The sequence below is a fragment of the Coenobita brevimanus genome, chromosome 21 (genome assembly GCF_032717465.1).
Source record: "Coenobita brevimanus isolate Jiangsu-jjx chromosome 21, ASM3271746v2, whole genome shotgun sequence".
Lineage (NCBI taxonomy): Eukaryota > Metazoa > Arthropoda > Malacostraca > Decapoda > Coenobitidae > Coenobita > Coenobita brevimanus.
In genome coordinates, this window is record NC_136974.1 from 15,751,038 (window position 1) to 15,774,787 (window position 23,750).

Below are 23,750 nucleotides of genomic sequence, written 5' to 3' on the forward strand. Positions count from 1 at the left end.
CCCATACTCGCTCCTCCTCCTCCTTTCCTTCCATTCTTCTTTTCTTTCCCTCTCAGCTCTGAAACAAGACTAATTTCCTTTCTACTTCTTCCTCACTTTCTTCCCTCTTCCTCGTCTTCCATTATTCTCTCCTTTTCCTCCTCTCATTTTTCTTCTCCCTTAGTTTCAAGAGTTCTGTTTTCTCTCCTATTTTTTCCCTTGTTTTTTCCCTCCTTCTCATCTTCCTTTATTGCCTTACTCCTTCTTCTATCCTATTTTCCTCTCTCTCTCTCTCTCTCTCTCTCTCTCTCTCTCTGTTTCTTTTTTCCTTTTTTACTTTTTTCCGTATCCTGTGACTCCCTATCAGCTGAATGAAATGATCTTGCGTTAGCTGGATTAATATACTAGAGCTGCCCCGGCCGTATGAGGGTTAGTGGCATCAGTAATAACACTCGCAGGCTCCAACACCGAACCTCTGCTCTATATGGAACAAAATACTAGAGTTCTTCCCATCATTAGAGGGGTTACATACAGTGGAGATTGCCGTGTGGTGTGATGTCAGATGTTACTTAAGCCCTTTACCATAACCCCTTCAGTGCGATGACTAGTTCATGACTTCATTCTTTAAGCTCCAGACTGTCTTTTTGAGGTGAGATAGATTTGGAACTAAGTGGGATGGATGTAGTAGCTGCCCCTTGACTACAAAATGCCTTCCCTTACATGGATAACAGTGTGGAAGTGACAAAAATATGCCAGTCGATTACGTCGCCTGAGCCAAGGAGCTGATTTCACACCCTAATTAAATATGTTCACTGACAAACACCAAACATTTCGTATCTTCATGTTTTTCCACCCACTGAGAACACGACATGTACTTAATGCTACTTACCTTTACAGATTATGTTGCTTTAGGACGTCAATACCCTTTTAAGTATGGCTGGGTATATGGATAACAAAATAAACACTTAATATTATATTAGACGGTGAAGAGACACATAATATTTCAAATACATAATGAGAGACGAACCAAATGGGTGGTTCATAATAAGGTAAAACGAAGCATATGGGCCTGATGGAGTCCCTCCTGTTGTTTTCAAGAACTGTGCTTCTGTGCTCACACCCTGCCTAGGCAAACTCTTTCGCCTTTGTCTGTCAACTTGTACCTTTCCTTCTTGCTGGAAGTTTGCTCTCATTCAGCCAGTCCCAAAGAAGGGTGACCATTCCCAACCCTCTAACTATCGTCCAATTGCTTTAACATCCTGTATCTCAAAAGTTCTCGAGTCAGTTCTTAACAGAAAAATTTTAAAGCATCTTTCCTATCACAACCTTCTTTCTGATCGTCAGTATGGGTTCCGTCAGGGACGCTCCACTGGCGATCTTCTCACCTACCTTTCAGACTCCTGGTCATCCTCCTTTCGGGACTTCGGCGAAAGCTTTGCCATTGCATTTAACATCTCAAAGGCTTTCGCTCGAGTCTGGCATAAATCTTTAATTTCCAAACTGCCCTCTTACGGTTTCTGTCCTTCTATCTGTGCCTTCATCTCTAGCTTCCTTTCTGGTCGTTCTATAGCCGCAGTTGTAGACGGCCACCGTTCTTCTCCTAAATCTATCAACAGTGGTGTTCCTCAGGGTTCTGTCCCATCACCAACTTTCTTCCTTTTATTGATCAATGACCTTCTAAGCTGTACATCTAACCCTATCCACTCGTACGCTGATGATTCCACCCTTCACCTTTCCATTCGGTTTCCGCAACGTCCATCTCAGCAGTTACTTCAACAGATAAGGGATGAGGCTATGGCACACCTAATGTCTGACCTGGTTCGTATCTCTGACGGATAAAAATAATCTAGTTGTTTTTAATGCATCAAAGACTCAGTTTTTACACCTATCAACCCGACAGAATCTTCCACAGGTATACCCACTAATGTTTAATAATATTCAGCTTAATCCTGCATCATCCTTGAACATGCTTGGGGTTTCATTTACTCGGGATTTATCTTGGAAAGATCATATTATATCTCTTGTCAAATCTGTTTCCAAGAGATCAGGTGTGCTAAGCCGACTCCGTTCCTTCTTTACCTATGCACAATTGTTGACTCTATACAGGGGTTTTATCCGCCCCTGTTTAGAGTACAACTCTCATGTGTGGGGAGGCTCCCCACATACAGCTCTTCTCAATAGGGTGGAGTCAAAGGCTTTTCGTCTCATTAACTCTCCTCCTCTTACTGACGTCCTTCAACCTCTGTCTCTTCGTCGCACTGTTGCATCTTTATCTCTATTCTATCGCTACTTCAATGGTTACTGCTCCTCTGAACTGTCTGCATGCATTCCTCCACCTCTACGACTGGCGCGTAGCACCCGTTTAGCAGCAATCTCTCATCCCTTTTCTGTCCAACTCTCTAATGCAAGAGTTAACGTTACTCCCAGTCCTTCATTTATGCAACGGGACAACTCTGGAACTGTCTCCCTCTGTGTGTATTCCCTGCTTCCTATGATCTCCAGTCTTTCAAACGCAATGTGTCCAGGCACCTCGAAATGAACGGATCTTGAATTTGGCTCTTTCTTGTATTTTGTTTTTCTCTTGGAAGGAACAATAATTGCGGGCTCCTGGCCTTTGGTTATTTCTTCTTCGCATAAACAGAGAGAGAGAGAGAGAGAGAGAGAGAGAGAGAGAGAGAGAGAGAGAGAGAGAGAGAGAGAGAGAGAGAGAGAGAGAGAGAGAGAGAGAGAGAAATACTATTAGGGTGAAGTGTCCAGCAGCTGTCCTCGTAACGTCAGTCAGGGGTGATCACAAAGGCCTCAGCACGTAGGCTTGTACACACACACACACACACACACACACACACACACACACACACACACACACACAGGTCATGTGGGTGAGTGGCTGGCAGGCAGGTGGTACATTTGCTACATCAAAGGTAGGCGTCCAAACTACTTTATTTAATTTTTCAGGCAGTTACTCCGTGACAGACTGACTATGAGTGTATGTAAGGGAGGTGGAGGGGGAGAGGGGAGAGGGAGACCAAGGATGAGATGGAGGAATGGAGTGGAGAGATAAATGAGAGAGGGGTGTGTGAGTTGGAGGGAGGGCAGCCAAATGGTAGAGCAAAAAGCGACGCGGAGGAGATTCGTCTGCAACAGATTGATAGACAGATATTTCTAACTTGTAAACACGCTAACCTTAGCAGCTGTCTCGTTTTTTAAGTCAAACATCTCATTTCAAAACCGTGTGAACTAACATTATTTTCCATTTATCACCTATCTATTCATTTTTTTTTATATATTTATTCGTTTGTTTAACTGTATACCTATCTGTCGATCAATCAATCAGTCAATCTACCCATCTCTTTCTCTGTGTATATATCTATTTCTTACTTCTAAACGCTTGCAAAATTGAGTGCCATTCATTCATTTCTTCACCAGTTCATTCTACACGTTTTAACTTGTTCCTGGGGCTAATACCGACGGCTGGCTTCCTCACTGTTTTTAAATGAAGCCTTTTAAAGGGTTGTATGGGGTCAAATCATACAAAACACGTACAGTACTTCATTAAATACGTAAATATGGCAATGCCGGTCCGCAGAGTTTACCAAATTTTGTAAGGTCTGAGTGTACTGTAATTTTTTTTTTTCTAATCTCATTATACTCATTTGTTGTCTTGTGAGGGGTGACCTTGACAAAAGAACCTCCAGGTTTCTCCGCTCCTACTTAGTAACAACTCATCTCACAGCACACCACCATTTCTACACTCTTCAACTCGTTCTAGGTTTCCCTCTCCTTCTTCCTCTCATGCCCCTCACACATTCGTACACATTTTCATTCAGTTTCACATACTCCCTTCACTTCACATGGTCAAATCAGCCCAGTGGTTCTCGTTGTTTTCTCGTACCCTCAGACGCTAAACCTCAACTGTCGCAAATCTCACATGCTCATCCATCCTTCCGCGTCACTTCTAAGGAAACTTGTGTCAACATCATTAACCCTTTATTTAGTCCCTGAAGCATCGAGCACTTTCTATTACTGTACGTAAGAGTTGAACCGAACAAACCGTCGTGCGTCGTTGGATGCTTTCTTTCCTCCAACGTTTACATTACCATTTTTCGTTAATGCTTTAAACGCCCCTGCCACCTTTCCCCCTTGCCATACCCTCTCCTTCGGATCATCTTACATCCTACTCGCACATGGGTTCGTTACCAAGTTAATTCCATGATACATACTGTGTTCTATTCATGCTACTGCCTATCGATTTTAGTAAACTTTGGAGAGACTTTCAGAACTAGTACTAGATATAACCTTCAATAATCGATTCATGACAAAACATAGTCACTAAGATAAATACAATGATCTGGTGACAGCAAGAATAAATTACATTATACGTCAGCTGGTTGAAGTTGTAAAGTGCCAAGGGATAACACTTGTTGCCACATCCACAAGGGCGGCTAAAACCTGTGTCTCTGATTGTGACATTCACTTACGAGTCACTGTACCTTCACGAGGGATGAAATCTGGCAAGTTGTAACCAGTGTTTTATTAGCGTCACAATTTTGGGGTGTCTGGAGGGCTGGACGGTATTTGTGGCGTGTCTCGTATGCATTTACAGTGTCTAATGTGAGTGTGGTGTGCATCTGGATTGCCTCTGGGGTTTGTTTAAGGGATATGTCCAGAGACAAAGGACACATTTTGGGGAGTACTGGGGTGGTGTATATGGTTGAATTAATGCGACTACCAAAGGTTTCCTTTGTTTTGCTCTACATGCCCAGTATCGTACTCTTTTATTTTGTATTTTTTTTCCATTCAGCTGAGGCGGAAGGAATACATGTATTTGGATGAGAGGAACCTTCAACTAGACTCATACAAAAGATAGCACAACCATGGCCGTCAGTACAACAAGGTGTCTGAAAAGAATCAATAGGTGTGTTGATGTTTACTTTCCCTTGCACCCTCTTCATCCCCACCTCTTTCTCGCTCCTGCTTACAGCCACTTTTGCCTCCCACCTCATTTCCTTTTTTCTTCAGTCAGCCTCTTTCTTTTTCCCTCCTTTGTTTTCTTCTCTCATTCACTCCATCCTTCATTTTCTTCCACTTTCTTCCCTTCCTCATCCTTTCAACAAAGTTTTCCCCTTCTCTCTCTCTCTCTCTCTCTCTCTCTCTCCCTCCACAGCCCAGGGTGAGTCTTGACTTTTATGGCGTAGTGAAAGAACACTGAAACCACCTTTTCTTCTCCTCAGCTTTTTATCCCTCTTATTTTTAACTTCTCTCACAGTTTTTCACGTCTTTCAACATAATATTCTCTTCACCCTTTTCTTATTGATCTATTCTCTTATTTTCTCATATTTTCACTTTATTCTCTCTCTCTCTCTCTCTCTCTCTCTCTCTCTCTCTCTCTCTCTCTCTCTCTCTCTCTCTCTGTCAGTGAATGAATTATACCCACACACCCTGAATATTTGTGCACACTCTTAGCATGAAGCACTTTTGGTCCGGAACAGACTCTCTTTAAATGTAAATAGAGAAGGAAATCAGTGTTATACAATGGTGTGTGTGTGTGTGTGTGTGTGTGTGTGTGTGTGTGTGTGTGTGTGTGTGTGTGTGTGTGTGTGTGTGTGTGTGTGTGTGTGTGTGTGTGTGTGTGTGTGTGTGTGTGTGTGTGTGTGTGTGTTACTCTCACTTCGTCTTTTCCACATTCTTCCCACCCTGTTTCAGTTCCTTCTTTCCTGTTTTTTCCCCTCTGACAATCTTGCATTTCCTTGACTCCTTCCGTTAGGTATTTATTTATCTTTTCTCTTCATCATTCTTATAATCTCCTTGAGGTTGGCAATGTATTCTTTTAATATATTCTTGCCACAGACGATAATCTTCATCTTAATAGACAGATTTTGTAGTGAAGGGATTACTGGACGCTCTGCCTAACCCACAAGTTCAGAAAGTCTATCCTATACTGAATATACTCGCCTTGAGATATCACCGAAGGAAAGAACTCGTATTTGGAGTAAAGAGGTTAAAACCATTGTCTACTGTATTTCTCAACTTTCTTCTTACACTCCTTATCAGTCTTCCTATCCCTTCTTTTGTTTTGCCTTTCGTTCTTCATTTACGTTTTTTATGCATGGTCCTTTACTTTGGCCAATAGTTTGTTCTTTTTTTCATTCTTTTATTCAGTTTCTGTAAAAAAAATCTTTATCTCTTTTATTTCGCTTACCCCCCCCCTCTCTCTCTCTCTCTCCTTAATGGAGTTAGTGGGTAATCGACTGATCTTCCTTCCTCGTTCTCTCCTTTCGTCTCCTCTGCTTCCTCCAGTCTCCTCTCCCCCCATCTCATCTCTCTCCTCTTCATACTCTCTTCCTTCAATTCTTTCTTCTCTTTTTCATTCTTTTCTTCCTTTTTCCTTCCTTCTGTTTCTTCTCAATATCTCCCTTTCCCTTCCTTACATCTTCTTTTCCCTTCTTCCCATCTCTTCCCTTAAATCCTCCGTTTTCTTTCTTGTTCCTTTTCCCTCCTCTTCCTTCTTTCTATTATTTCTCTCTCCCTTCCTCCCCATTCCGTACTTCCCTTCATGTATTCTCTCTCGTGTCTTTTTCTTTCTTCTTCTGTCCCTTCTCTGTTCTTCCTTTTCTATTCCTTATTCCTGTTCATCTCATTTAATCTGACTTTTCTCATTTCCCTGCCTCGTTCAATCCTTCTTTAAACCCCTATTTTTGTGTAACATCTGCTCTTCCTCGCTCGCCTTCCCTATTTTTCTATTTGTTATTATCCTCTCTGCCTCTTCTCATCTCATCTAGTAATTTCTTCTCCTTTGCTTTTCTCTCTTTCAGTCCTTCACGCATACCACTTTTCCTTCCAGTCTCTACATCTTTGCTTGCCATGCCCTCCTTCTTAAATGCGCCTTACTCTTCATTTTATTACCTCAGTCAGTTTTTCATACTTCTCTTTTCTTGTAATAATTATTTTTATCCTTGCTTCTACCCTTTCTTTTCTCCATTCTTTCTCCCCCCACTCATTTCTCGTTTCTGTTTTTCTAATCCCCCTTTTCTTCATTCCTCTTTCTTCCTTTTCCATCCTTTCCTCCATTCTTTCCTCCATTCCTTCCTTCCTTCCTCTATTTTTCCCTTTATTCGTTTATTCCTTCCTTTCTTCTCATCCCTTCTTCCCACTCACTTTATTTTGTTTCTTTCCTTCCATTCCTTTGTTTACTATATCTTTGTCTTTTCATTTCAGCTTTCTATACATTCTTTCTCTTGTGGCTTGTCCTTCCATTTCTTACTCACATTCTTCTTCCCCCCCCCCCTCTCTCTCTCTCTTTCTCTCTCTCTCATGTTTCTATTCGTCTCGTCTTCCTCGCTGTTCTTCCTTGCACCTTTGCTCAACCCTTCTCTGTCCCTTTCCTCCCTCCTTCCATTTACGCCTTTTTGTTTTTTATCCTATCATATAACTCCATATTTCCTTCACAGTCTTTTTTTCTGTTTAATTTCTTCTTTCTTCCTCCTTTCCTCTTCCTTTTTCCTCCTATGTATTCTTTCTAACTTTCCTCTCTTTTCTTTCATTCCATTTTCCTTGATTTTTTCCCTTCCTATTCTTCCCTTTATTCTTTAATCCCTCTCCAGCCATTTTATGCTTCTGCCCTTCTCTTCTTCCTAGCTTTTCTTCCTTCCTTCCATCCCTTCCTCCCCTCCTCTCTTTCTTTTTTCTCATTTATTTCCATCCAACCCTTCCTTCTTGCCCTGTTCCCCTTTCCTTGCTTTCTCTCTTATGTTTCTCCTCCTTTTCCTTCACTTCTTCATGGCTGTTATTTTTTTTTTGTCATTTCTCCTTCCAAGTCTTACTTTTTACCTTTTCTCACTTCTCTTTTCCCTCCTTTCCATCATTCCTTTCTGTCATCGTCTTTTTCTCCCTTTCTTTTTCCACTTCTTCCTTTCTAATTCGTATATTTCCTCATCCTGTATAATTCCTTAGTGCGCCCGCATTTGGAGTACTGCTCCCACTTCTGGTTGTCTTACTGTAACTTAAAAAAACAAACAAAAAAGTGGAGAAACTTGAGAAAGCGAAGGGTGACAAAAATGATACCAAGATAAAGAAATACACCATACGAGGAAGGCTTAGAGGCAATGGACCTGTTTACCTTAACTAAGAGCAGACCACGAGGGAATTTAATTCGAGTAAACAAAATCTTCAAAGGACATGATATATGGCTGTTGAAAAGCACTTCACAGGAGACTGGTCGATTTATATTAGAGGCCATGTACATAAAATCGATTGCAATCGTTTCTATTCACACGAAGCTAAGCACTTCTTCAACAGTGTTGTAAACTCATGGAATAAGTTGCCTCATTATGTGATTAACTGTGATACGGAACTTACATTTAAATAACGCCTGGATATGTATTTGTCGTCTAATCCTTAGCAAAGCATGTTCACTTCTGAGTAATATCAGTTATGAATTAAGATATCTTGCAGTTCAAGACAGGCAGGGCGTATCAGTAACCATAGAACAACAACATGTTTCTTAAGTTAGCACGGTATGTTTCCACTGCAGGGTAAACAGTACAGAATATGGTTTCCTTTCATAATTTCCTATGAAATTTCCATGAAAGCTATTCTATGCTCCACGGTGTTCCTTCTCACTATATCCTGCCGGCTTCGGTTTGAGGGTTTAGTGGGTGGGGGGAGCCCTTTTGCTCTCCTATCCTTGTCTTTGACAAATAGAACAGTTACGTTAGTTATAACCTATCCTGTAACAAACAGCCGCGAAAGGACCAGTAGGTCTGTTACTGTTCGCATGCCTTTGTACTCCTTTGTACTACTTAAGTCTATCTATCTATCTATATACCTAGGCTGCTTCCCCCAAGGAAAGGGAGGTAGCCGAGACAGGATGACTCACTCTCCATTTACTCATCCATTCATCCTTACATATATTAATTACTCGACCCCTTTTGTTTTTATTGTACGCTCCTTCAGCCGTCTTTTATTATTTTGTTTCTTTCATCGCTTTTTCAAAACTTCATTCCAAACTTTTTCCCTTATTTCTCCTTCGTTTATTTTGCTACCTTCCATCAGCTCCTTCCCATTATTCTCTCACTCTTTTACTCCTTTCTCCTTCCTTTCTTTCTTCTCCGGATTTCTTAATTTTCTCCTTCTTTTCCCTCCTCCCTTTATCCCCGTTCCTCTCTTTTTCCTATCTTCTACATTCATTTCTTCCCCCTCATCTCCTTCCTTTACTTCATTTTCCCTTCCTTCTTGAACTTTTACTTTCCCCCAGTTTTTTTTTCTCTCATTCTCTCTTCCTTCTTTCCCAATCTCATACTTTCCCTCCTTCTTTCTTTCCCCAACTTCTTCCCCTATTTTCTCCTGCTCCTCCTCCTCCTCCTTCTCCTCTCCTTCCCCACTAAATCTGCATATCTTAAGAGCTGCATTATTTTCTTGTCATGTTTAAGTGTATGGGTGGTGATGAAGCCTCGCGGGAAAAAAGAGAAGCCATTACTCTCTCTCTCTCTCTCTCTCTCTCTCTCTCTCTCATTTCCCTTTTCTACCTTCTTTCCTCCTCCTCTACTCGTTTCTTCCCTCTCTCTCCGCCCCCCTGAGGGGCTTTTATTGCCCGTGTCCACTCTGTTAAGGCAGGGGGATAAATCTTAACAACAGCAACAAACATCTCTCTCTTACCCAGCTATCCTTTTCTCAATCTTTTCATGCTTTCTTTTTTTTCTTGTTTCTTTCCCTTCCTTTTCTTTCCTTATCCTTTCCCTGTCTCTGTCTTGGTTTTCTCTGGTCATTCTCTCTCTCTCTTGCGTCACATCCGCTCCTTCTCTTTTATTTACCGATTTATCATTCACTAATTCTTCTCTCCCCTCTCCCGTCCTACTTTCATTTCTTTTCTCCTTTCTCTTATGCCTCCTTCCCTCCTTCTCTTCTTCCACATTCCTCTCCCTCCATTCCCTGCCTTCTTTCTCTCTCACCCTCTTCTTTCCTTTATTTCTGTCACTTCTCTCCTTTCCTCCTCTTCCTTTCTCTCTCCTTTCCTACTCTCCTTCCTTTCTCTACCTTCTTATTTGCTCTCCTTCCCCCTTCCTCTCCTTCACATTCATCCCTTCTCTTCTTTATTTGTACCTACTCTTTCTTGCTTTTTCTGCCCTCCTGTCCTTCCCCTCTACTTTCCTCTCTCTCCTCCCTACTTTCCTCCCTCCTCTCCTTCCCCCTACTTTCTTCCTTCCTCTCCTTTCCTCTCCCTCTTCCTTTTCCTCGCTATCCTCTACTTTCTTTCCCCTTTCTTGTTGTTGTTGTTATTGTTGTTGTTCTCTCTCTCTCTCTCTCTCTCACGAGTTTTTCTTTGGGAGTGGAAAACGAAGTGCTGCTTAGTAGAGTACATCAGGGTGAAGTGGATGGGCGGAAATGGAGAGGAAGGACTCTCTCTTCCTTCCGTTTCCTCTTCCTTTCATTTCCTCCTCTTCTAGCTCTTCCTCCTTCCCTTTCCTCTCTCATCTTCCTGTTTTCTTAATGCTCCCTCCTTCTTTCTCCTTGCTCTCCCTTCCGTTCCTGTCCCTTGTGTTCACGTAGTTAGAAACGTGATCTGCTTTCTGAATGGACTGGAGTTCGATCCCGGCCAAGGTAGAATAGGTTTGATTATATGAACTCGTTAAAGCAGACGATTCCGACTCCAGCAACACTGCCACTAATACAATGACAGGACACTTGACTGAAACAACCCTAATATAATATGTATTCAGTATGGGAGGTGGGTATTAGCGCCAAAGTGTGTGGCATGTTGAAGGATTGTTGTGCTTAGGCAACAGAATATCAAGTTGTTTTTTATGCAAGAAAGAAGGAACCAAAGGCCAGGTGACCCCATGATTGTTCCCTCCAAGAAAAAACAAGAACAAGATAACGGAGAGTCAAATTTAAGATCAGGTAACATGAGTGGGTCAATGGTAAGCTGGAATAAATACAAGGGACGTTGTGACCAAAACACGCCTTTCAAATAGTAAGAATTCTCATCGTTTCTGAGCTTGCACCGTACTGGCCAACTGATCCATTCCCTGCAGTCGGTGAACTTGAGAAATTCGTTCAGACTAACACGAGAATATTATAACTGAAGTGGAATGATTAACTAACTCTTGTCCCTAGAAATTTTATTTGGCCTCACAGAAAATTATATTGTCAAGTCTAGTGAAACAGCAGTCAAAGGGTTAACTTCATTTTCAAGAAGCGTTCACTGTCTACGTCTCTGAACAAGGACGTTAGGCTGCCAGGGTTCACTCAGAGCTGAATAAAATGGTGTTGCCTTTTCTGGATAGGGGAGAACACGTGCTGCTGACTGACCTTTCAAGCAGTGTGCATTCTCGTCGTCTCTGAGGGGGTAGTCTATGGGGCAGGTACACAGGCTGAGGCTGGTGTCGCACACGCTGTTCACCAGTCCCTGGCAGTCCTCGGGGCTGGTGCACGGGATGTGATCGTCGGGGGCCTCCGTAGCTGCGGAAGGAGCACAGACAGGGGTTACTACACTGCATTATACGGACGGTGCGGCCAGATAAACTGTGTGTGTGTGTGTGTGTGAGAGAGAGAGAGAGAGAGAGAGAGAGAGAGAGAGAGAGAGAGAGAGAGAGAGAGAGAGAGAGAGAGAGAGAGAGAGAGAGAGAGAGAGAGAGAGAGAAACACATATCACACAAACTTTAGGACGTTCTCCCATAGGATCTGTTCCTGCGGTGGACAGTTTCATAGACACAGCGATCCCACACACCATACGGTCGTTACATGGTCCGGCATACTGTAAATATTAACAGAATGAATCAGTTTCACTTTACCGATATTAAAGCAGGAGAGAAAACAAGAGGTTTCCCACACCGTATTACAGATATACTTCCACTGGTCACTCTTGATAGCTCTCCTACTCTGTACATTCTTCTTCTTAAATCTAGATCCCTCCCATTCCATGTAATGGAGGGAAATGTGGTTAGGATGACGATGTGTCTCTCCAGCATGACTCACCAATAAGGAAAAACAGGCAAAAGCGACACCACGGAAAGTTGACACGCCTCAGTGAAACACTGCAGGAAAGATACACACCAGATGAATATATGTAATCACAAACAATACACTAACAAGGAATAGTACCAGTACGTCATTATTACGGTACATTATATATATATATAAACTCAACATGAATTTATGCATTTGAGTCAGGGAATAACGGCCGTAAAGGCTTACAACATTCATGTTCAAGTACTTCTCCTACCAGGTATCTTGTTCTGAATGTATCGTATAAATTATAAAAAGACAGTAGGAATCCTGTTTCAACCACTTCACTGCAAATGACCAAGAATATTTTAATCGTGTTACTGCCGATGGGTTTTATGCAGCGTAGGAAAACACTGAGCAAGGTGGTTAGAAGCAATCACCAATAAGCCCTTCAGTACCAGGACGTCATTTACACCCATTCTTGTTACCTGCAGATGATTTGATTAAACTTAGCAGAGATACATTATAGCCGTTGTAAACACTCAACATTAACACCATCACTATCCACTGTCCCATCCTAAGCTCAGTACAGTTGTCTGGTGGAAGCAAAAATAAAACACAAAAGGCGCCATCATACTAAATGAGTTACGTCCTTCGCCACGATGACGCCTTATTCTATTTTCGGTAATGATGCACGTTTGTACTCGGCAAAGGGTTACCAAGAATTTTCGCCACTATTCCTCCCTCCCTCCCCCCCCCTCTCTCTCTCTCTCTCTCTCTCTTCCCCTCAATAAAAATCCATATGAAAGGGAGTCAAAATGTCTCATTCAGTTACACTGCATTAGAAAAACTGATGGATTATGCAAGGAAAAAGACAGACTGAGGAGGATTATTTCAGAGTTGGCCAGGTGTGTACATGAAAATCTGAGCATGCCGGTAAGTCTTGCATCAGAGGCTTGGATGGAGACTGCGTGAAGGTATGTAGATAGACCAGTGCTGCCTGCCTGCCTTACAGGGAGAAGAATGCAAGCAAAGGGCTGTGTTTTCTCTCTGGCATGGATGAGTTCCTACTATCTTTACTTTAGCGATTTATTTTACACATTACATCAGAACCCCTTCAGCTCCATGGCTTAAATAAATAAATAAATAAATAAATATATATATATATATATATATATATATATATCCTTGTTACTATTAGACAATCCTGTGCAGCTTAGGTGGGTCTTACAGCAGTATATGGATTCGCGATGGTTATGTGCAGCCCTCTCCAGTTCCATAAGTAACTCTCCAACCAAGTAAAACCGCCTGGAGATACCAAGAATATATTGAAATATGTACTTCTCCCTTTATTTTGATGTGGCTTTCATTAGCAACATTTAAATGGAAGTTAAGGTGTGATATGTAAAACAAATCGCTAAGGACATGGTATCACGAAGTGGACACTGCCCATTGTACCAGTGGCAGTTGAGGGATGTAAGTACAAACACTGTTTCGAAATCATTACAAGCTCAATATTTTATTCTCTGGCTGGAGTGAGTTTCAGTGAGTTCAGTAAAGTCGTCTGGCGTTAGCTTGGACTATACCAGTGTACAAAATTTTTAACTTTCAACTGCAACGCAGATAGAGATACAGTTTAACCTTTTTGTTGTCCCCAAAGTTCTGCTGTGAAATAGCCTGTAATTAGTTGAAGTACAATACACAACTGACAGGTTGCACCTAAAGGGTAAATCTAATTCCTAAGAAAAGTGAACAAAGTAGATCTGTGTTCCGAGAGTCTTCTGCTAAACTGACCTTTTTCTTGATCTTTTAAGTTTCGCCTCTTCGTAATGTTAAAGCATTTTATTTGTAATCCTGCTCTCTCTCTCTCTCTCTCTCTGCCTGTCTGTCTGTCTGTCTGTCTGTCTGTCTGTCTGCCTGCATCTCTGTCTCTCTCTCTGCCTGTCTGCCTGCTGTCTGTCTGTGTGTCTGTCTGTCTGTCTCTTTCCTTTATACTGCCTTTTTATCGTCCTCTTTCCTTTTCCTACTCTTACCTGTCTGTTTCTGTCTCTTTCTTTCTTCACACCCACTTCCTGACCCGTCTACCTGTACAACTACTATACTATCTACCTACCTGCCTACCTACCAACCTACCGCCGCTTACTGATATATTTCTTTACTAAGCAACTTGCCTACCTACCTATCTACCTAATATACCACCTACCTGCCTGCCTACTTACCTGTTTACAAAGCTACCTGTCTACCTACATATCTATTTAATGCACTACCTTCCTGCTTCTTACCTGTCAACCTACCTACCTGTCGGCATAGTCCCTCCCTCCCTCCGTTCCTCTTTGCCTGCCTACCTATCTATCAGCTTATCTACTTGCCTGTATATAAACATTCACATCTACCCACCTACCTAAATAGAAGCTTACATACCATCCCCCCTACCAACACACTTGCCTTTCTTTCTGTTTACGTACGTACCAACTTACCAATTAGATACCTACTAACATGCCTACCAACTACCTACCTACCTCACTACCTACTTACCTATCTACGAACTACCTACTTACCTGCATACTTTCCAAAAACCTCCCAACTACATACCTGTTTCTTTTTTTTCTACTTGCTTACCTACCTACCTATCTATCTAACCTACATACCTGCCTATCTACATATGTTTCTACCACTTATGCCTACCTACCTACCTACTTAATAACATATACCAGCCGACCTACTTACCTATCTGCCTACCAACCTACCTAACCAATGTAACAACCTATGTGCCAAATTACCTGATTACTATCGACCTACTTACTTACCTACCTGGAAACGTATCTGCCTACCAAACTACTAACTCACCTAGCTACTTACCTACGTGCCTACCTACCTAACTGCCAACAAATCTCCCTACTAACCTACACACTTATTTACACACCTCCATACCTACCAAGCTATCTACTTACTGAACAAGCAGTCTACTTACCTTCCTACCTACTTACCCGCTGAACCAGACAAATAATTCACGAATATTGACTAGAGGCGCCACCACTAACGCACGCACGCACTCACGCACAACTACTTACACGCACGCACATGGGCACTTGCAGACATACACAAACTTACATACAGACATATTAGGCATTACACCCACTCACACAGACACTTACACACGCACTAACACACATGCACACATGAGCACTGACACATACAGCACACTCACACACTAGCACACAGAACCACACACGGATCTAGAAGAAACACTATACCCATAGAACTGTACACACACACACACACACACACACACACACACACACACACACATATATATATATATATATATATATATATATATATATATATATATATATATATATATATATATATATATATATATATATATATATATATATATATATATATATATATAGAAACTGCAAACATGTCAAACTGTTTATATACCTATCTATCTATCTATACAGAAACTGAACAGAAACATGCATGCATTCACACACACACACACACACACACAGTGGAACACATACGCACACACAATTCCGGAAGTAAACACTGACACAAGTTCACACACAGTCTAATATTAAGGCAACCACTAGATTCAAGTACACGTTTGCAATCAGGCATGCTTATACACAAGCACTGAGACGTATGCACAGTCTCACACAAAAGAAGCACACACACACACGCACACACACACACACGCACACACACACACACACACACACACACACACACACACACACACACACACACACACACACACACAAACTCATGTGCAGTGGGTTCACCACATATTACACTGCTTGTAAACAGATGAGTCGAAGGCGTTTCGTCTCATCTACTTCCTCCTGTTACTGACTGCCTTCAGTCTCTCTGTTCGCCGCAGTGCTGCATACCTATCTCCGTCTTTCACTGCTCCTTTAGTTGCTACTCCTCTTAGTTCGTTGCTTGTATCCTACTCTCTTTTACGGTGGGGACACACAACGCTCCTCTAGCTACATACCCTCGCTTCATTTCCGTCCAACGCTCTAACAGTGCTCAAATGCCGGACCGCAGTCCGAATCCATACTGCGACGAGTTTTGGTGTGAACGCTATTGACTTCCTTATCTGGATGTTCAGTATCTCGCTGAAATGATAGAATCAAAGTTTTCGAACAGTTTCTTCCAGATTAAGGTTAAAATAATTATCAACATTTTTTTTATATCTATCTGTATCTTGTGCATGCTGTAGGTAGCAAATTGCACATGTGGCCACAGTTTAGTGGTGATTAGTTTGTCCAAATGGTGGGTTGAAAAGAATTTGACTGGTACAGGCTGACGGTATGGTGGTGAAGTGGTTGTGGTGGTGTTAAAGTGACTGTGATTATCTTATGAGGATAATAGCGGTTTCTGCCAGAGAAAACTTTCATTTTCTCTTTCTGATAGGTGAAGAGGAGTGGCAGTGTTGTGAATGGATTCGCATGTCTTATTTAACAATCTGATAGTGCTCATACTACATGAAAGAATAGCTGTAAACCTATATCAACTGAATAACAATCTTAAGAGTGCTCACAGGGTAGTATCTCAAAACAGTTCGATTTTTTCCATTATATTTCGATGTACTAATTACGTATGTAGCCTGAAAGGAAGAAAGTGAGTTCTCTTACATATTTTTTTTTATTAATTTAATAATGTTTATTTCATCAAGACTTCTGCCAGAGAAGAAGGCAGTGTGGCTGGACCTTCAAAGAAAGTAACTGAGGAGGCCTGCTCCAGTGTATAAGTTAACTCGTGCTCTTGCAACCAGTAAAAAATTGCCAGAGAGAAAATGACTACTTGCAGCTAATCTCCCGCCTCTGCATTTATCCTCCTGAATGACACTAACAGTCAGTTTAAATAGTTAAAGGGACTTTTTTTGAATGTCAGTCTGTTTTGTCTCATGTAAATGGCCTCCCCTCCTTCCTCGTGCGCTTCGTGTTTAAATTAACAGTGACGCTTGTTAACAAATGTATAAGCCTTTTACAAGTTACGATAACATTCTACGAGTTATCGGGTGTCATAAAATAGGTTCAAATAAATGTCAGATAATTGACCAAACCAGTGTTAATAAATGTTCGGTACGCCAATTAGTCAACAGTTTCAAGCCCCCAGGGGAATCAGAGGTACTCTCCTACAGACATAAGGGGTGGACAACTAAGATCTCCCTGAGTAGTCGCAGTTCTTAGCGTCAACTGAATAAAACCCCCCACCCTTACTGCCAGACAACTGAAGGAAGAAAATCCTGTTCTGCTCCAAGACGTGAGTATACGAGCTACTCAGACCACCATACAAAAGGGAATGAAATACTTGGTGACGGCCAGGAAAACGCCTCTTGTTACCGATGTCCTGCGAAAAAAATGAAAGAGTTGCTTTTGCAGAGAAATACGTTTCCTGGACTGCATATGACTGGAGATGTGTTTTATGTACCAATGAATCCACGTTTTGTATTAGTGACACCAAAGGAAAGTAGTTGTGGCCTGGTGGAGAGTCGGATGTCTGCAACCCAGGTTTACAGTAAAGACTGTCAAGAATCCTGCTTCCCTTATGGTGTAAGGGATTTATCTTATCAAGGACTAACCGACGTTATTATTCTCCATACAGGCCAGAAAGTAACCAAAGACGTTTGTCTTCGCCTTTTAAATGACCGCTTGGCTGACTGCTTTGTGAAGACTGATGCCGTAGTGCTGCAGCATACCTCAAAGTTGACTAAATCTGGTTTTGCACAAGTGAGGTGGAGTGGATTCCTGATTGGCCAGGGGGCAGTCCTGATATTTCATTTAATGAAAACCTCTTGGCCATCGTCAAAGGCAAATTAAGACACGAGGACACGTCTACAGAGATCAACTTGCAGGATGCCCTTCGCTGTGCAAGGAGCAATATTTCCCTTAGTACCCTTAGGAATCTCCCTGATTGTGTTCCAGATTGTCTTTGGAAATCTAAAAACGCAAGGGTTACCCCGCCAACAAGTAAAATGATGATGGTGGGCGTTCAGATAAAAATAACTGTATTTTGGTTGCTATGAGGAATTTTACTTATATCGCACATGTTTGTTTTGGCGCGGTCACGTAGAGTTGCGCTGACGGTACAGTGCATTACACACACACGCACACACACACATAACCTACACATAAGACTGCCGAGAATTACATACGCATTCGCGTATTCAGAAAAGGCTGGGGGGGGGGGGAGAGAGAGAGAGAGAGAGAGAGAGAGAGAGAGAGAGAGAGAGAGAGAGAGAGAGCAGGAAGCTCAGAAATCGATGGAGAAAAGTGAAAGGAGGCACTGATAAATAGGTAATTAGGAAGGAGGGACATGAATGAAGGACGATAGGAAGGAAGCAAGGAGGGAGAGAAAAATAAAGAGAAAGAAGGAGAGGGATGAAAGTGAAGGATAGGGGGAAGGAGAATGGAGACAGAGGAAAAGAAAACATCGTTGGCAAAAGAAAGGAACGGGAATAGAGAAAAAACGGAAAGGAAAGAGGGAGGGATAGAAGGAAAGAAAGAAGGAAGGAATAATGATAGGAAAAAAACAAGAATGGATGAGAGAAAAGGAGAGGAAAGGAAGGAAAAATGAAGGAGGAGGGGAAGGGGCGAGAAAGCACAAGACTGTGATGGGATAGGAAGGGAAATGGTAGGAGGGCAAAGAGAAGAAGGATGGAGAAACAGATAAAAGAATATGAAAGAACGAACAGAGACAATGAAGGAAAGATCGAAATAAACATGCACGGAGGAAAGGAGAAAGATAGAAATGAAGGAAGGACATGGCTGGAATGAAAGGCAGGAAGTATGCAAGTAAGTAAGCAAGTAAAGAAGGACGGAGGGAAGGAAGGTGGCATGAAGAGAGGAGGAGAAACAAGGAAGGAAGGTAGGAAATAGTAAAAAGGAAATGGAGGTAATAAAGTTAAGGGTGGGGAATAGATTAAGGAAAAAGGGAAGGAATGGACCAAGAAGCTGAGATATAGAGGGTTAGAAGAAGGGGAGGAGGAGGAGGGGGATGAGGAGGAGGAGGAGGAGGAGGAGGATGAGGAGGAGGAGGAGGAGGAGGAGGAGGAAGAGGAGGTGAAATGAAGATAACGTGAAAGAGGGAAGTCGATGCATATGAATTAGTGAAAGCGAAAGAAGAGGGGAGAAACGTATGAGGGGAAGGGAGGAAAGAGAGATAGGGAGAGCGGAAGGAAAGAAGATATAGGGAGACAGAGGGAGGGGGAGAGGAAAGAGAAGAAAGACGGAGGAGGAAAGGGAAAAGAGGAGAAGCGGGAAAAAAAGGAGAGGGAGGAGGAAATGTAGAGACTGAAGGATGGGAGGAAGAGGCAGAGAAGGTAGAAAGGAAAATGGAGAGATGGTGAAAAAGGAGAAAATTGGAAGACAGAAACTATACACGCCGAGAAAAAGGAAGGCAATATATATATATATATATATATATATATATATATATATATATATATATATATATATATATATATATATATATATATATATATATATACTATGTATGTATTTATAGGTGTATATAAATACTGTAAATAAAAATATGCATATATACATATATATACGTATTTATGTCCATTAAATATATATATACTGCCTATGACCTTCAGTCTATCAAACTCAGTGTGTCCAGGCATCTCGAAATTTAATGATCTTTAATTCTAGCTCTCTGTTATGTTGTTTTTGTTTTTCTTGGAGGAGACAATCTTACTGGCCTATGGCTTCTGCATATATATATATATATATATATATATATATATATATATATATATATATATAAATATATATATGCATATTTATGAATGTAATATATATACATATGTACATAAGTTATATATGAACATATAATACAATTATTTGTTTATTTATTTATTTATGAGAGAAATACAGACAAGAGAGACAGACTGAGGGACATACAGTAGGGACAGACGTAGAGGGAGGCAGAGTGAACCAAGCCTTAATTATACTGGTTCACCAAGATAAAGCTGCCGTCTTCATGTTGGCGGTGAAGAAAGTAGGGTCTGCCGACACACACGTGTATACGCAGCAGGACACATACGCACACCTACATACACTGACATACACATGCATATATTTACACTATACACACATACATTTATTAATACTAGACACACACACACACACACACACACACACACACACACACACACACACACACATATATATATATATATATATATATATATATATAGAGACACACACACACACACACACACACACACACACACACACACACACACACACACACACACACACTGGCAATTCACGTGAATATAAAAACGCATACAGCAATACTTTAATAGTACACAAACACTCATGCACATTGGAGTCACATACACGCACAGTACATATTAGGAGTACTCACGCATGTACGCATAATTGCACACACACACACACACACACACACACACACACACACACACACACACACACACACACACACACACACACACACACACACACACACACACACACACACACACACATTCTCGGCAAATATTCATGCACAAGCAGAAAAACTCACCTTAACATGCTGAATAGGATGATATTAAAAGATTCTTGCTATTTCTAGACAATGATTGAGGCACTTAGAATATGCCTTTTGTACGGAAGCGTTAATCTAATTCCTTCAGATGTAAAGGTCTCTACGAAGCTAAAGAAAGGCGTGTGAAAGTAATGAGGACAAAACAGAAAGACCATCATCTGTCTACAAGGGTTAACACACACACACACACACACACACACACACACACACACACACACACACACACACACACACACACACTGCTGCACTCAGAGAAATCAAACACTACAATTCAGACACGCACAAATGCCAGAGAAAACATACATCAACACAGGGGGGGTCCATGGCTCTGGTTCCTGCCTCTTAACTCACACATTCAGCCACCGATTGCCACACACACACTGATAAACACCACATACGCGTATCTGTATATCATCGCCTCCACTCACCTGCATACACACAATGGCTTCATCTGCATCCGTGCATAATTCAGCATATGCATACATAAAAACAGAGGGACGCTTCTATTCAGCCTTGCCGTCACCTTCACCCCCTCCCCCATACAAAACACATGAACGTGGTGGTTCAATAGGTAGAGAGGTGGCCTGCAGTTATACCGGACCCAGGTTCAAATCCCGCTGGGGCAGGGAACAGTTTAAGGATTTGAATTTCTTAAAATCAGACATTACTGATCTACCAGAAGGCCCGCCGACACGTAAAAATACCCCCAACACCCCTGTCCTGTTTGAGACAGCCCTAGCATGTATTCAATATGGACGGTGCGTGTTAGCGCCGAAGTGGTGACATGTACAGTAGAGGTGTATGGTGTGTAGGAGGACTACTGGGCCTTGAGAGCAGGCTGTGAAGCCTATGGCCAGAGTCGGACACATTAAAAAAAAAAATACTTGTCTACCCACCCACCCACCTACTTTTCCTCTACACACACACACACACACAAACACACACACACACACACACACACACACACACACACACACACACACACACACACACACACACACACACACACACACACACACAAAAACACATGGACGTAACCACACATATTTGTCTATCCAGCCACCCACCTACTTTCCCTCTGCACACACACACACACACACACACACACACACACACACACACACACACACACACACATGCACAACACGCATGGTCATATCTACACATCCTTGTCTACCTCCTCACCTACCCCCACCCCCGTGACACACACATGATTGTATTTACTGTACATATTCTTGTTCAGCTCTGGGCTACGACTGGCATAAAAAGAAAAACGAAAAATCTATCTATCTATCTATCTATAGCCCGACGCCCTAATCCCGCAAAGGGTGGCCGCAGACAAAACGCCTCCAAGTCACTCTGTCACCCACCATTGACTCCCCTCCCCCCAACTCACCCCCCCCTCCCTCATATACCTCTCAACTCCATCCCTCCACCTCATCCTCGGTCTACCCCTCCCTCTCCCTCCCTCCACCTCACCTATATACACCCTCTTAGTCAGTCTTTCATTCTCCATTCTCTCCACATGTCCAAACCACCTCAGTGTATTTCTCCTAATCTTTTCAACCACATCCACATCTACCCCACAACGTTCCTTCACTTCTTCATTCGTCAACCTGTCCCTCCACGTCACTCCACATGCTCCTCTCAAGTAACTCATTTCCACTGCTCTCACTCTTGACTTGTTCCCCTCTTGCAAGGTCCACGCCTCGCTTCCATACGTCAGGGTAGGGATCACAATACCATCATGCAGTGACTTCTTAACTTCCATACTCACCTCCCTATTTCTCATCACTGCTTTCAGTGTACCAACAACCTTTCTTCCCTGCTGTACCCTTTCACGTACTTCATCCCCCAAAGTTCCATCCTTACTCATCACACTACCCAAGTACTTGAATGCACTCACATTCTCCATATCCTCACCATCCAACCTCACTGCACACTCTGTGACTTCATTCCACTCAAACACCATAACTTTACTTTTGTTTACATTAACTTTCAGCTTCCTCCTCCTACACACTGTCCCAAATTCGTTCACCAAACCTTGCAACTCCCATTCATCTTCACTGAACAATACTGTATCATCAGCAAACAGCAACACCGGAAGATTGCGTTAAATATGTTAATAAAGAATACAGTTTCTTGAACTTATGTCATTCATCGGTTGAATTACCCTGAAATTAATTAAAAAAGATTCGTTCATCGTAAACCAGTCACATATATAATAATGATGATAATAATAATAATAATAATAATAATAATAATAATAATAATAATAATAATAATAATAATAATTCACTCAAGCCTTTATTTTCCCAACTGAAAGATACAGGGTCTAGTCCAGGCAGCTTAGTCCTGATATTTAATGTGAACTTGGCCAGTATTTGATGCCTGCTGCTGCCAGATAATATTACTCGGTTTAATAGAGTCCTCTAGTAAGGGACAAGTTAACAGTGATGAAAACGACCCCCTACAATCTGAAAAGTCTCCTCAAAGCCCAATACATTTACCTGGTGGCAGTAACACATCAATATTAGGTACAAGATGATGGTGAAGCTGTTAAAATCAATGTGACTTACGTAGGCATGAGGACCCAGGGAGAGATGGATGCTGTTGTGTTCTTATCCCTTCAACCACAGTGCCGCCTATTTATTCTTGCTGACTTCAGACAATTTCATTAAACTTTGGATTTTTAATAGTGAACGGGGTAAAGCAGCTATTCCTTTCGTCTTGACAAGAATCTCCTAATCTGAATAAAATCGTCTGGTAATAGCAAGAACGCAACACAAATGACGCAGCCAGGAAGCGACGGGTACTGCCAGTTCTCAGAAACGACTCGAGTTCAGGCAATAATGGCTTATACGCTGCCGGGGTTGCGTTACGGGGAAGGCGTACCACTACCTCCTTTCGTATTGATCCCTTTAATATGATGATATATTTTTCGTAATATATTCTTGCTGCAGTCAGATGATTTTATTGTACTAAGGAAGGGTCTGTTGCTGTGATGAGGTTGCTGAAGGCTATCTCTTGTCCTATCTGGTCAAAAATTTACCTTGAAGTGCATAAAAACGTAGGTAGATAGGAAGGATAAACATGACCTACTCGTATTGCATGTGATGAAACGACTTGGGTTACGCCGAAACTGGGTTACAAGGAGCCACGGTAGCTTCACGGAAAGTGTGTAGTAAAGCATCTTGTATACCTTTTTTTTTTTTTTTTTTTTTTTTGTAACTCAAAGATCAGTGGCAAAATTC

At 41.8% G+C, this 23,750-nt stretch overlaps 1 protein-coding gene across 1 annotated transcript in view; it reads right to left on the bottom strand.

Annotated features, from left to right (window-relative positions):
- The window catches only part of jus (EB domain-containing julius seizure protein), a 690,978-nt gene that overhangs the window by 142,436 nt on the left and 524,792 nt on the right, over positions 1 to 23,750 (bottom strand). Inside the window, exon 3 of the mRNA XM_080266641.1 lies at positions 11,287 to 11,436. Coding sequence (XP_080122767.1) covers positions 11,287 to 11,436 — 150 coding nt within the window. The remainder of the gene's footprint in view (positions 1 to 11,286; positions 11,437 to 23,750) is intronic.